The sequence below is a fragment of the Anomaloglossus baeobatrachus genome, chromosome 9, assembly GCF_048569485.1.
Source record: "Anomaloglossus baeobatrachus isolate aAnoBae1 chromosome 9, aAnoBae1.hap1, whole genome shotgun sequence".
Classification (NCBI taxonomy): Eukaryota; Metazoa; Chordata; class Amphibia; order Anura; family Aromobatidae; genus Anomaloglossus; species Anomaloglossus baeobatrachus.
The window spans coordinates 51,301,747-51,316,116 of NC_134361.1; the positions used below are offsets into that span (position 1 = coordinate 51,301,747).

At 39.3% G+C, this 14,370-nt stretch overlaps 1 protein-coding gene across 1 annotated transcript in view; it reads left to right on the forward strand.

The window, feature by feature from the left end:
- The window catches only part of LOC142251165 (fibronectin type-III domain-containing protein 3A-like), a 184,852-nt gene extending 173,915 nt beyond the window's left edge, over positions 1 to 10,937 (forward strand). The window contains 1 exon segment of the mRNA XM_075323707.1: positions 1,656 to 10,937. Coding sequence (XP_075179822.1) covers positions 1,656 to 1,973 — 318 coding nt within the window. The 3' untranslated portion in view covers positions 1,974 to 10,937.
- The last annotated feature ends 3,433 nt before the right edge of the window (positions 10,938 to 14,370 follow it).

Sequence of the window (14,370 nt, forward strand, 5' to 3'; positions counted from 1 at the left end):
GCTGACTTCAGGTCGGCGTAAGGGCCTCTCTGCTTCTAAGCCGACCCTAGCTCGTTGGATTAGGTCGGCCATTTCCGATGCCTACCAGACCACTCAGGTGCCTCCCCCGCCGGGGATCAAGGCACACTCGACCAGAGCTGTCGGCCCCTCTTGGGCTTTCAGGCACCAGGCTACGGCTCAGCAGGTCTGTCAGGCTGCCACTTGGACTAGTCTGCATACCTTTTCGAAGCACTACCAAGTGCATGCTCATGCTTCGGCAGATGCGAGCTTGGGCAGACGCATCCTTCAGGCGGCTGTCGCCCACTTGTGAAGTTAGGTTTCGCCTACTTCTCAGTTTTCTGTTTATTCCCACCCATGGACTGCTTTGAGACGTCCCGTGGTCTGGGTCTCCCATTAGGAACGATGAAGAAAAAGAGAATTTTGTTTACTTACCGTAAATTCTTTTTCTTATAGTTCCGTAATGGGAGACCCAGCACCCTCCCTGTTGCCTGTTGGCAGTTTTTCTTGTTATGTGTGTTTTCACCGGCTGTTGTTGTAGACAGAGTCTCCAGTTGTTCCGGTTCTTGCTCTATTTCTACTTGTGGGTGGCTGTCCTCCTTCAGCTTTTGCACTAAACTGGCTATATTTGGTTATCCAGGGGGTGTATATGCTCGGAGGGAGGAGCTACACTTTTTAGTGTAGTACTTTGTGTGTCCTCCGGAGGCAGAAGCTATACACCCATGGTCTGGGTCTCCCATTATGGAACTATAAGAAAAAGAATTTACGGTAAGTAAACAAAATTTTCTTTTTCTGTGACGTAGAAGTGACGTCCCGTCGCTGTCGCTGTGTGTGACATCCAGCAACAACCTGGCCCCTACTGTGAGGTCGCCGGTCGTTGCTGAATGTCCTGCTTCATTTTTTGGACGTTGCTCTCCCGCTGTGAAGCACACATTGCTGTGTGTGACAGCGAGAGAGCGACGAACTGAAGCGAGCAGGGAGACTGCTTCTGGCAGCCTGTGGTAAGCTGTAACCAAGGTAAACATCGGGTAACCAAGCGAAGTGCTTCGCTGGTTACCCGATATTTACCTTAGTTACTAGCGTCCACCTCTCTCAGCCTGCCAGTGCCGGCTCCCTGCACGCGTAGCCAGAGTACACATCGGGTAAATAAGCAAAGGTTTGCTTATTAACCCGATGTGTACTCTGGCTAGGAGTGCAGGGAGCCAGCGCTAAGCAAAAGGGCTTTGCTTGGTTACCCGATATTTACCTTAGTTACCAAGCGCAGCATCGCTTCCACGCGTCGCTGCTGGCTGGGGGCTGGTCACTGGTCGCTGGTGAGATCTGCCTGTTTTACAGCTCACCAGCGACCATGTAACGACACAGCAGCGATCCTGATAAGGTCAGGTCGTCGTCGTGATCGCTGCTGCGTCGCTACGTGTGACCCTAGCTTTACTCTTAAACCAAGTTACAAGTTTGTAAAAAGCTTTGCTTGTCTTGCAAAATGCTCTCAAACCAAGTTAGTCTTAAATCAAGGTTCCACTGTACATATATCAGGACCTTTCACAATATATATGTGCCAAACTTCGGCTCTGAACAGCATATTTGTAGGATTTCATACTCCTTTTGTGTCTCTGGACATCTTTGTAGTCTAACATCTGTTCTTTTGTTCTCCTCACCAGGTATACAAAGGAACAGACACCTCATTCACTCTTGCAAACTTTCAAACAAACTGTGAATACCGGTTCCGAGTTTGTGCCGGACGGCAATACCAGGATTCCAATGGATTACAAGAATTGTTTGGCCCTTACAGCCCGAGCACCACATTCTCATCTCAAAGACCAGAGTTGGATTTGCCGTGTGTCAATGCTGCATTGGAGACCACAAAAAGCAAAAGGAAGCCTCTCAGCGACGAGCAGTTCGCCATCTTGCTCCTCATGATGTTCGCTGTCGTGGCCTTCCTCTTTGCCGTCGTCATCCAGTACTTTGTAATTAAGTAGATTTTAAGTGCCCTGGTTCCTGAGATTATCCGTACAATATTTGTTTTTTCAATATTTATGTTTAATTATTTTAATTAAATTTATAGATGGAAATGATTGTATTATATATAAGTGCATTTCCATTCTTGCTGCTCATTCATCATGAGGCTGGGTTAGTAGAATCCTCCTGTATGTGGAACATAAGACATCATGAAACTCTTAGAAAGGGAACTTCACTCCTGTGTTTCTAGGGCCATGGTGTTTAATGCCTTAATACACTTTTAAAGGTCAAGACGGTGCTGTTCGTTTATGTGTTGGACCATTTGCTTTAAAAGCGTGTCCCTTTTTAAATGTTCAGCTTTGCAAATGGTAGCTCATATAAGGGTGATGTTTTTTTACTCAAGTGTCCGTTTTTCCACTCTCTTGTGGCCTTCAAAGAGAAGCATATCTTAAGTCATAAGTGACGCCTTTGTGAATTACAATTTGGTGGCATCTACAAAGATATTTTTATTTTAGGGATATATGCTATGTTTTGGGGTGCATCTGGTTTTTGTTTTGTTTTTTTTTTTACTGCAGTTTTATTTTTGCTGCTGTTAACAATGATTTTTCGCAAGGAACCGAAACGATTAATGTAGACCAAAACTGACATAAAAATATGTTGGGCTGGATTTGGATTTTATCAATTATAGACTCCTGCGAGAAAGTCTGAATCCCTTGAAAGGTATCCCCTAATATGCTGTACCAAAAGAGTCAGGAGTCGAGATCCTCCTTTGATATCGAGGTCAAGTAGACCCCAGTACCGGTTTTAGTAGAAAGATAGAGGGGAACCTTGTTGCCCTCTCTTTATTACAACTGGACCTGTTTAGTCTGGAGATCCTTGTGGGCATGGTTTTCTGGATGATCTGACCAATCCATAGACTTCCTATGTGGACATATAAAATAATTCCCATTAATCTTTATTTTCCAGTTATGTTTTTATACAGCCATTTAATTCCACAGCATTTACTATTGCAAGTAATCAAAAGTTGAAAATAAGGAATTGGGCTTTTGTAAATGCAGAATAACCAAATCCTGTTTCATACGGGGGAGACATGGTCTTGACCTCCATCTTTATGGTTTCTGTTGACGAAACATATGGAATTGTTAAGAGACTTTTAGGAAGATTTTGAGGTTTCGATAATGACACACTGATTATGTCAATGGAGTTATAGTGGGGAAAGCTTTGGAAAGTGAGTTCTAGTTCTGTTTCAGGAAAGCTGGATCTAAAAAAAAAACAAACGATGGAAAGATATGTACGGAAAGGAAATGTGCTATAAATCGTGGCCGCTGGTGAGGTAAAATGTTAATATTGTTGGTTATTATGAGTGACAGCTCTTTTGCCGTAGCTATACGTACATTGGTTTTCCCATATAATATAAGAACAATTTTGATATACAATATCCTATATAGCCTATGTGACCTGAGAGAAGAAGGTAAATTCTCTCATTATACAGGGTATGTCAAATTCAGGAACCACCCAAGTATGTGTAAGATATTAACGCTGAGCCATAATTGGCCATTCATTTTTAACTCATTGGAACCAAAGTCTTAAGATATTTTTGTGATTTGATAGATATATAGATTATAATTTTTGTATTGTAATCTGTAGATTTGAGCAAGAAAGAGTCGCAAGACCCTGATCCAGCGGTGACGTCTGTAGACCATGGCCACCAACAAGAACACTGTGAACCTCCTCCTTCCTGTGACGTTCCCAGCACCTTTTTCCTGGTTTGCAGACTCTGCGCCATGTTTTTGTTTGGGCTGTGCCTGTAGAGTAGAGGAAGCATCGACAGTTAGGAGAACGTTCACTGTGTTCTGGTTGGAGGGCATGGTGTACCAACTTGGCCACTGAACCAGGATCCTGCAAATCTTTTATCGTCTCTAGTTATCACTTTATTTTGTGCATTGCATTTGTCAACAGCCAAGAATAGTACTTGGTCCCCAATCAGCTTCTTACCGCCACCATCCCCATGATTGACGAGGCGTGTTTAATGGGCACTGCCATACTCGGTACTTGTAACTAGTGATGAGCGAGCACTACCATGCTTGGGTGCTTAGTAGTCGTAACTAGTGATGAGCGAGCACTACCATGCTCGGTACTCGTAACTAGTGAGGAGCAGGCACTACCATGCTTGGGTGCTTAGTAGTCGTAACTAGTGATGAGCGGGCACTACCATGCTTGGATGCTCAGTAGTCGTAATTAGTGATGAGCGAGCACTGCCATGCTTGGGTGCTTGGTACTCGTATCGAGCAGTTGGATGCTCATGACTCGAGTGCCGAGTATAATGGAAGTCAATGGATAACTCGAGCATTTTTCTGAGCACTCTTTTGGTAAAAATGCTAAAGTTCAACATTGACTTCCATTGTACTCTGATACTCGAGTCGCACCCATCCGAACCTCAAACTGCTCGGTACGAGCATCCAAGCATAGTAGTGCTCTCTCATCACTACTGACAAGTCTTTCCTTACATACAGACCATTTTAATTGCCAAGCAGAAAGCACAAATAAGTGAGTACTCTGGACTTCTTGGTTCTTAGTCAACAAATTTGAGAGAGTGTAACGTGTGACCGACCCCCCCTCAGGAGGTTAAGGAAACAGAAGGGTACATTAAACCCCCACTAGTTCAGCATTACTAAAGCATGGGGGGTCTTCATCAAAAAACACTGCAAGTAATGCAGCAGAGGGTCAATACATAAGGTAAAATTTGGACACTGACATTTCACTATGAAGTGTTTCACGCTGTCCGTTTTTAACTTGCGCTACATAACTGGGGCGTAAATGTTAAGGCTCCATTTTAAAAATAGAAAAAAAACAAAATCATTAGTTTCATGCAACAAATATATTCAGAATTTTATTATATAGGTGATTTTATTGAAATATATCTCTATTTTCTTAGGTAGGACAACGGCTCTATAGAACACTGTGCGACTGATATGAAACGCGGCGTGCACCAAAGAAGGCGCGAGATAAAAATCCCATAAAACCAACTACATTTTATTTGGCTGACCAAAAAGGAGGAAAAAAAAATCTGTCTACCTCTTTAAAGCTTTTCGTGGATTTTCTTTTATATTAAAATCACTGTGAAAGCACTTTCTGGAAAAACACTGTAATCGATACTTCTAATGGAACTGCGCTCTGTTTTCCGTGCGGTTTTATGTTTGAAAATACATTTTTAGGCCTTATGTCTTAAGGAAAAAGTTGCCTTGTACCTTCTAGCAACCAGAGTTCAGCTTTCATTTTGTAAACAGCACTAGAAAAATAAGAGCAAACTCTGGTTGTCATGGGCAACACGGCCTAGTTTGTTTTGTTGTAATGTGCAGCCTGACTGGTATTTTCTTGCTGGGCGGTTAAGCTCTGAATGTATATTTTATTTTTAAATGTACATACTGTATTTTTTTTTTCTTCAAACTATAGATTTATATACCAGAATGGTTTTATAGAGGTAGTCTGCCATGCCTTTTTGGTGAGGTAAATAAAACTGATCCATCGTGGGATATTATTGATTTTTATGGGACGTAGCTGCCGTGTTTATTAATTGAGATCCGTAGACAACACAATCATGATCATGTTGCCTTTTTATATGGTAGAATTAAATATACAGTATTAGACATGACACCAAAAATATGAAATGTAAGCTATTGCTACTTCCACAGGGCACATCATTCCTTATAGACAACGGTGCCTTGTAAACGTGATACAGTGGATATTGTGAATTTTATGTAACCAGTTTTCCCCCTTTTCTGGTTGTGGAATTTTAATTCCCGACTACTTAAACACTGTCAGGGAAATACGATTTATCATTTACACATGGACCATGCAAGCAACGTATATAACAATATACATTCTACAAAAACTGTAGAAACAACAAGCGTGAAAAGGTATACAGATACTTCCAGACAGTAGATATAAGAGCAATGGAGGTTGATATTCGGAGACATATGTGATGGGTGATGGCAAGCCTAACTAATTATTCTGCTGCCCCAGGCCTACATCTATATACTTCTGACAAGGATACTGCCATCTTGGTTCTCCAATGAAGCTCAACCATAGGCTATGCTCTGTAGGAGAACCACAATTTCCCTATATACTGTGCTTTTTCAGCATATAGTATTTGCAAGTTCAAATCCCCTAAGGGCACTAAAAAAATAACTATTGTTTTTAAATAAAGTAAAAAAATCTTAATTGCCCCATTTTTTTCCCCCCATTTACAATAAATTACAAAATAAACCTATTCGGTATCATCATGTCCCGAAAAGTCCGCTCTAGTAAAACATAAACTGACCTGTAGAATCATATTGGCATAAAAACAATAGACTGGGAAAATTGATACGGTAAATATATATCTTTGTCCCGTGGACACACGCTACTATAACAAATTGGAAGAATTGAGAATTTTCACAATTTCACTACCTTTGTAATTACTTTCCCATTTTTCAGTAAAAACTACAACCCGCCCTGCAATAAACAAGCCCTCCTATATGGCTATGTTGACAGAAGAAAGAAAAAAAACAAAAGCGTAAAAAAAACCTAAATTTCTGTTTCCTTAGTGGATTATTGAGCAAAATTTGGCTCCATTAAATGTAGTGGATTCGGCTCCTGGACAGATCAGGCTGTGACTTTTTTCACCTAAGAATAATTTGGTCTTCCCATTTATCCCACAACATCTGGCAATAATGGAGAGTCTGGCGACGCGCCTAAGGCTCTGTGCCCACGTAGCGTATTTTCATGCAGTTACGCTGCATTCTGCACCGCAGCGTAACTGCATGCGTCCTGCGTCACCAGCACAATCTATGAAAATTGTGCCTAATCCATGCCCACGTGGCGTATTAGAACACAGCGCTTTGGCTACTGCCGAAGCGCTGCGTTCTAAGAAGTGACATGTCACTTCTTTCATGCGCTTTGCATGCAGCCCCCGCTCTGTCTATGGGAGGGGCTGCATCCAGAATGCATGAAATTGGCTTTTCAGTAAGGATTGTTTCTGCAGCGATTTGAAGCGCACATGTGCTGTTCAAATCGCTGCAGAAATTTCTGCAGGGACAGAACGCAACATGGGCACATAGCCTAATAGATGGTCAACCAGCTTTGGGGTTCAGCCAACAAACTTCTTTGGAAAAGTGAAGGGTTGGACCTGTCATTAGGCCTTTTGTAAGTATAAAGACTGATTGATTGCCCCACTAGCTGTTGGTGCTGGCAAGACTTTTTTCTCTGTAGGGTCAACTTTACAAGGGAAATGGTTGATTGTAGATTTTATCTACTGTCTGTTATAATTTGATTACTTTTTTACTCTTGATTATTGACTGTTAAGCTGAATTTATAGCATCCAACCGGCGGTATCAAGTGACTTGCTGTTCAACGGTTATTCAAAGGGGTTTTCCAGGCTAAGTAGTCTGCAGGCATTCGCCGCTGACCGTAGAAAGCCAAATCATGTACATTGTGCACACTGTCTATTCTCCGCTATTCCCCATGTGAGTGGGCGATTGCATACTTAGTCACTTGTCAACTTGCTTCTCCTTCAGTTCCCAAGGCTGTATCGGAGGAAAGTCTAGTGAGAACATGGCTGTAAATATACAAATTGTATACATTCAACACACTGTCCCCACGGGGATTACATGGGAATCCTAACAATGTGCCCATTGTCATACTTCGGCAGTCTGTAGTCACATAGTACATGCAGAATTTTCTTCTCAGCCCAGAAAACCCTTCAACATGTACATGTACACAAAACAATCAGTAATAGATGGTCCTGTGCATATAGGCTGCCATTGTTCTCGGCAGCACACGTTTAGGCTGTGTGCGCACGTCTGCATGTTGCATGCTTTTACGCTGCGTTTAGAACGGCAGCGTAACTGCATGCGTCCTGCGTCCCCAGCACAATCTCTGAAGATTGTGCATAATCCATCCGCACGTTGCGTTTGAGAAAGCAGCGTTTCGGATGCTGAAATTGTGATCCAAAACGCTGCGTTATAAAAAGCAACATGTCACTTCATTTGTGCGTTCCGGATGCTTTTCCCACTCTGTCTTATGGTAGAGCAAGCATCCAGAATGCGTGAATTCTGGATTCAACAATGCATTCAGAGCGCAGCTTTTCGATTGCTTTCTAAAACGCAAGAACCTCGCGGAAGATTCGGCACGGCAGAACACAGACGTGCGCACATACCCTTACTCAGGACGATGCGCTGTTAAGAACAATTATCTTTAATGAAAGGTTGTTTCACTCGCTTGCCGGGTGACCCTTTCACTTGTTCGTTTGGTCGCCTTTTTATAATGTGTGACTATTGAGAAAAGAGCGTTCCTGGGAACACTCATTACCGGTAATCATGCAGTGTAAATGTAGCTTTAGACTCGATTTTTAGGTAAAAAAATAAACATTTGCTACATTGTTTGTGCCTCGCATAGCCTAACTTGGCTAACTCGCAATTAGTGTGTGTTTTTTGTCTGAAAATAGTTATAAAAAAAATTGAAATAATATAAACTATATTACACTATATATCCCAAATAATTTTATGTATAGAGATTTGTAGTTTTTATTCGATTTGTCCTTTCAAGTCTAATAATTGTCACTATTGGCCGTGATCCATTCAGTGTCGCACACCAATGAATGTCCGTTTTTCATAAGAACGTTTTCCGCCACCCCGGATCTTTAATGATAAAGAATAGAAATTACAATATTTGCCTGTCTCTTAAAAGGATTGTCTACTTTTTTTTATTTTTCCCAGAAATGGTGCCTCACCTTATAGGTTGTATCTGGTATTACTATTTAGAGAAGGTGACTGTACTGCAATACCGGACATCGCCTTTTTTTTTTTTTTTTTTGATGGCCAGTGTGAGCCCATAGTCGTAAGAATGGGGTCTATCCATTCATTTGGAGCCAGTAATCTTTAAGATGCCCTTAGTTTGTCAAAAATTGGTATTGAAAAAGTTGGTCTAGTGGAGAAAGAACCTATCTCCTCGAAGTGTAGAGGATACATGTGACCGTTTAATGCTAATCCTAGGGTCTTTTCTATTTGGTTGTCTCGGTAATGTTTTGCATGGCTTTAGCTGCTATCGCCCTAGCGGATTACTCGTATAATCAACATTGAAGTATTATACCATTATGTTGTGTTTTCAATATGTCAATGATATTCCTAGTGATGCTTTTACCACTGCAATATACACAGGCCTTACAAACCCACTTTCCGCATATCCCCGGCGTCGTACCTGTATTCATCCGTTGACCTTGCTTTGCAATTGTGTTACGGTAAAAAAAAAAAAAAAAAATGTAATTTCTGTGCTTCTCATGAATCTATTGCAGCACTTTCTGAAAAAGCACAGATTTGTCTTTATGGAGGAGATAAAAAAAAAAGTGCATTTATTATAAATGTTACACTATTTGGCTCAAACTGAGCAAATGTTTTTATACTGTCTATAACCTTAGAAAAGGCAAAAAAAAATATAAAATAGAAGTGCACGTTTTTTTTTTGTTTTTTTTATGAGATGCCCATATTATGTGTTACCTACTAACCTAAATATTTTTACATGTAAGATTATTTTTTTTCTTTTTTTTTTGTAAGAAATTATCATGCTGAAAATATAAATATATATATATATATAAAAATTTACATTCCATCACTTTATATTTGAGATTTTTTTTTCTCACAATGTATTTTTTTTTTTTTTTTTTATTTAGAATAGTTTTGTGCAGTTTTTCTCCTGTGCGAGCGTAATTTACATCAATTATAAAATTGTGTCTTCATACGACAAGAAATCATAGTATGGTTTTAATTTGGTGTTAAAACTCCTCGAAGTTAATTGTATCTCAAATTTAAAAAATAAAATAAATACTGTTCTACAATTAATAAAAATAAAAAAAATTGTAGATATTATTGTCGCGTTAAAACCTAATTGTAAGGTATGTTTTGTACCTTTTTGGATCAATCCTATTTTTTTTTTTGCAGTTGCGCAAAACATACACTAGAGACAGTTTTGTATTCACGTATAGCATCGATACTGAATATTAAACATTACATATACGTTTCTGATTCTCGTCAGTTATCTATCAATATTTCCATGCATAACTTCATTTCTAAATATTTTATACAGACGTGTATTGCAATTTTCTTTACCAGTAGTTACATGGTGCAATCTAAACAAAATGTACATTTCTTTCTTTTTGTTTTTTTCCCCAAACGTATAATCTGTGTATTTTATTTATTTTGATTTTTTTTCAAAGTCATAAAAAAGTGTAAAGTGTGAATATTCTGTTTTTAACTGTACCAAAAAGGAGAAAAAAAATGTAAAAAAAAATCAAAAAAAATCTGAATAGCGCATCAAAAACCATTACCCCGTACTAATCTCACAATAATGATCGTCCTTTCAAGGAACGGGTTCAATGCATTTCGTCTGTGTGTGTGTCTATGCATATGTTTCTGTACACACATCAGTCTCTAGTCTACAGGCATGTTTACATACAAAGATTTTTTTTTTTATTTTTACAAATTTTCATTTTAGGAAAATAAAAAATACATTATTCATTGCCAAAGGATTTTTATTTTTTCCAAAACACAAATTTAAGATTGAACCTGAAAAATTAAGACACTTTTTTTTTTCCTCATGTTTTTTTATTTTTTATTTCTTTTTATACACTTGGAATACGTCAGAAAATGTACTAAATTAGCACACCGCTATTTTTTTTTTTTTTGTTTTCCGGACATATTTATTAAGGGAACTATGGGATATATTTGGTTCCGTATTTTACAGTTTTTGTTAAAAAATATGGTGCCCTTAAAAATTCCAATTTTGACCTTCGTAAATCCTGGTTTTTCTTTCTATTATTTTACCATTTACAAATTATTATACATTCCAGTCTTAATTACTAGTGGTGTTCTTGTAAGAAATATGTTGCTTTGTATTTCATTGTTATTTGAGGTATCTTCTTCAATATAAGATGACCTTGCATATGTATTACTAAATTGTTACTTTGAAATAGATAATATATTTAATGTCTAATAAAAAGTATAAAAATTTTGTCGTAGGAGAGTCTGCCTGTTCTATTCTAATGCCAAATGAAAAAAGAAAAAAAATTAAAGTACAGATGTTTGGTTTTTTTTTTTTATATTGTCGTGTGTGTGTGTGTGTGTGTGTGTGTGTGCGTCTGTGTGTATATGTGTGTGTGTGTATATATATATATATATATATATATATATATATATATATATATATATATAATATATACAGTACAGACTAAAAGTTTGGACACACCTCATTCAAAGAGTTTTCTTTATTTTCAGGACTCTGAAAATTGAAGATTCACATTGAAGGCATCAAAACTATGAATTAAAACATGTGGAATGAAATACTTAACAAAAAGTGTGAAACAACTGAAAATGTCTTATATTCTAGGTTCTTCAAAGTAACCACCTTTTGCTTTGATTACTGCTTTGCACACTCTTGGCATTCTCTTGATGAGCTTCAAGAGGTAGTCACCGGAAATGGTCTTCCAACAGTCTTGAATGCGTTCCCAGAGATGCTTCGCACTTGTTGGCCCTTTTATCTTCCCTCTGAAGTCTAGCTCACCCCAAACCATCTCGATTGGGTTCAGGTCTGGTGATTGTTGAGGCCAGGTCATCTGGCATAGCACCCCATCACTCTCCTTCTTAGTCAAATAGCCCTTACACAACCTGGAGGTGTATTTGGGGTCATTGTCCTGTTGAAAAATAAATGATGGTCCAACGAAACAGAAACCGGATGGAATAGCATGCCACTGCAAGATGCTGTGGTAGCCATGCTGGTTCAGTATACCTTCAATTTTGAATAAATTCCCAACCATTTCACCAGCAAAGCACCCCCACACCATCACACCTCCTCCTCCATGCTTAACAGTGGGAACCAGGCATGTAGAGTCCATCCGTTCACCTTTTCTGCGTCGCACAAAGACACGGTGGTTGGATCCAAAGATCTCAAATTTTGACTCATCAGACCAAAGCACAGATTTCCACTGATCTAATGTCTATTCCTTGTGTTCTTTAGCCCAAACAAGTCTCTTCTACTTGTTGCCTTTCCTTAGCAGTGGTTGCCTAGCAGCTATTTTACCATGAAGGCCTGCTGCACAAAGTCTCCTCTTAACAGTTGTTCTACAGATGTGTCTGCTGCTAGAACTCTGTGTGGCATTGACCTGGTATCTATTCTGAGCTGCTGTTAACCTACGATTTCTGAGGCTGGTGACTCGGATAAACTTATCCTCCACAGCAGAGGTGACTCTTGGTCTTCCTTACCTGGGGCGGTCATCATGTGAGCCAGTTTCTTTGTGGCGTTTGATGGTTTTTGTCACTGCACTTGGGGACACTTTCAAAGTTTTCCCAATTTTTCATACTGACTGACCTTCATTTCTTAAAGTAATGATGGCCACTCCTTTTTCTTAGCTGCTTTTTTCTTGCCATAATACAAATTCTAACAGTATATTCAGTAGGACTATCAGCTGTGTATCCACCAGACTTCTGCACAACACAACTGATGGTCCCAACCCCATTTATAAGGCAAGAAATCCCACTTATTGAACCTGACAGGGCACAACTGTGAAGTGAAAATCATTTCTGGTGACTACCTCTTGAAGTTCATCAAGAGAATGCCAAGAGTGTGCAAAGCAGTAATCAAAGCAAAAGGTGGCTACTTTGCAGAACCTTGAATATAGAACATATTTTCAGTTGTTTCACACTTTTTTGTTAAGTATTCAATTCCACATGTGTTAATTCATAGTTTTGATGCCTTCAATGTGAATCTACAATTTTCAGAGTCATGAAAATAAAGAAATCTCTTTGAATGAGGTGTGTCCAAACTTTTGGTCTGTACTGTATAGATATATATACACACAAACACACACTTATTACTTATTATTGGATTGAATAGCATGTTAGCATGGTAACATGCCCACAGGAGCGTGCTAAGAGAGCTGAATGAGCCCAGGCACTTATGCCCTTGTGACTAGTCCCTGCGCTCATATTAGCATATTATAAAGGATATTTAGAAATCCTTTTTCTAAAGATCTGTATGTATGCTACTAGATAAAGGGACAGTTAGGCAGGGATTAGCAATATGTGCCCAAAACTGCTCGTGGTTCTGGGTACATATTGCATCTAAGTTGACTTTAAAGTTCACAGTTCTACAGATATGGTTGTTTTTTGTGTAACTGATTTAATAATTTATTTAAAAAAAAAACACATTATATATTATACATATATTATAACAATAAGGAAGAAAATACTGAGTTTTTAACATCAATCCAAGTCATAAATCAAATTAGCAGTTTTTTTCTTTCTCAACACATAAAGCATTTATTCATTAGACAACGCTTGTTTATCCATTTATACAAACAGTAAAGTGTATAACTAAACTCCTAGACCACATCAAAGCTCATAAAAGACACAGGATGGAAGTTCGAAAAGTGAAGACTTTTATTTTTTTTTTCTGTTTAATGGAACAGGCATGGGCACAGCATGTGCACCGACTTAGGCCAATTTATTTTCACGGTGGTGGGAAGATCAACATGTTTACTGATTTTAAGATTTTGTTCTGAACACATTTTATGTTCGAGTTTTTATTTAGATGTCTAGATTTTTTTTTCAGGGATGAGGGCAGGGGAAATATTTTGACTCTTTATTTTTGTTTTTCACTTTCTATAGCTTCTATCACTCCCCTAAAACCAAGCCATAACTTTGTCACTGCTGTCACCTGTTGTCCTGTTTTGTGACTGGGGGGAGATGGAGACGTGACTGCAGCTTTAGTTGCCAACAACCATAGCTTCTATGGCCGCCGCCATATTTTAGCCTTTGCTACCTGCATATTCAATGACCGCCACCATAGTAGCTGCTTCTGTCACTGGCTCCTCTTTCAGTGACATGTCGTCAGGGGCCAGTGATAGAAGCAGGGTGAGTGACAGCAACACTTCTATCATCGAACCCCTGTTGATGATTCTTTAACAGCGGTGATTGTAGCTCTAGGGCAGCGCTGCTGTCACTCGCCCTGCTTCTATCGCCATCCCCTGATGACGACTGATTGGAGGGAAAGAGATGGTTGTGTCTGAGGTGGGCAGTGTGGTGGTTGTGGTCCCTGAACATGTGGGTGACGTTAACAGATGGTGTGGTGGTAACTAGCGGCCATTGAAGTTGTGGTAATTTCTCTATCACCCCTCTAGAACAGGATGTCATAAGGGGATGGCGGTAGGGATGATCGAATACTTCGATTATCCCGCTTCGCGAATAATTTCCGAATACCTCGCCGCTATTCAACTATTCGCAAATATTCGATGCGCAATGTAAGTCTATGGGAAACCCCAAAAGCTTGATCACCACTCAAAAAAAGCCTATGTGATCAAAACACTAATGTAGTTCATAGTGAACAGAACAA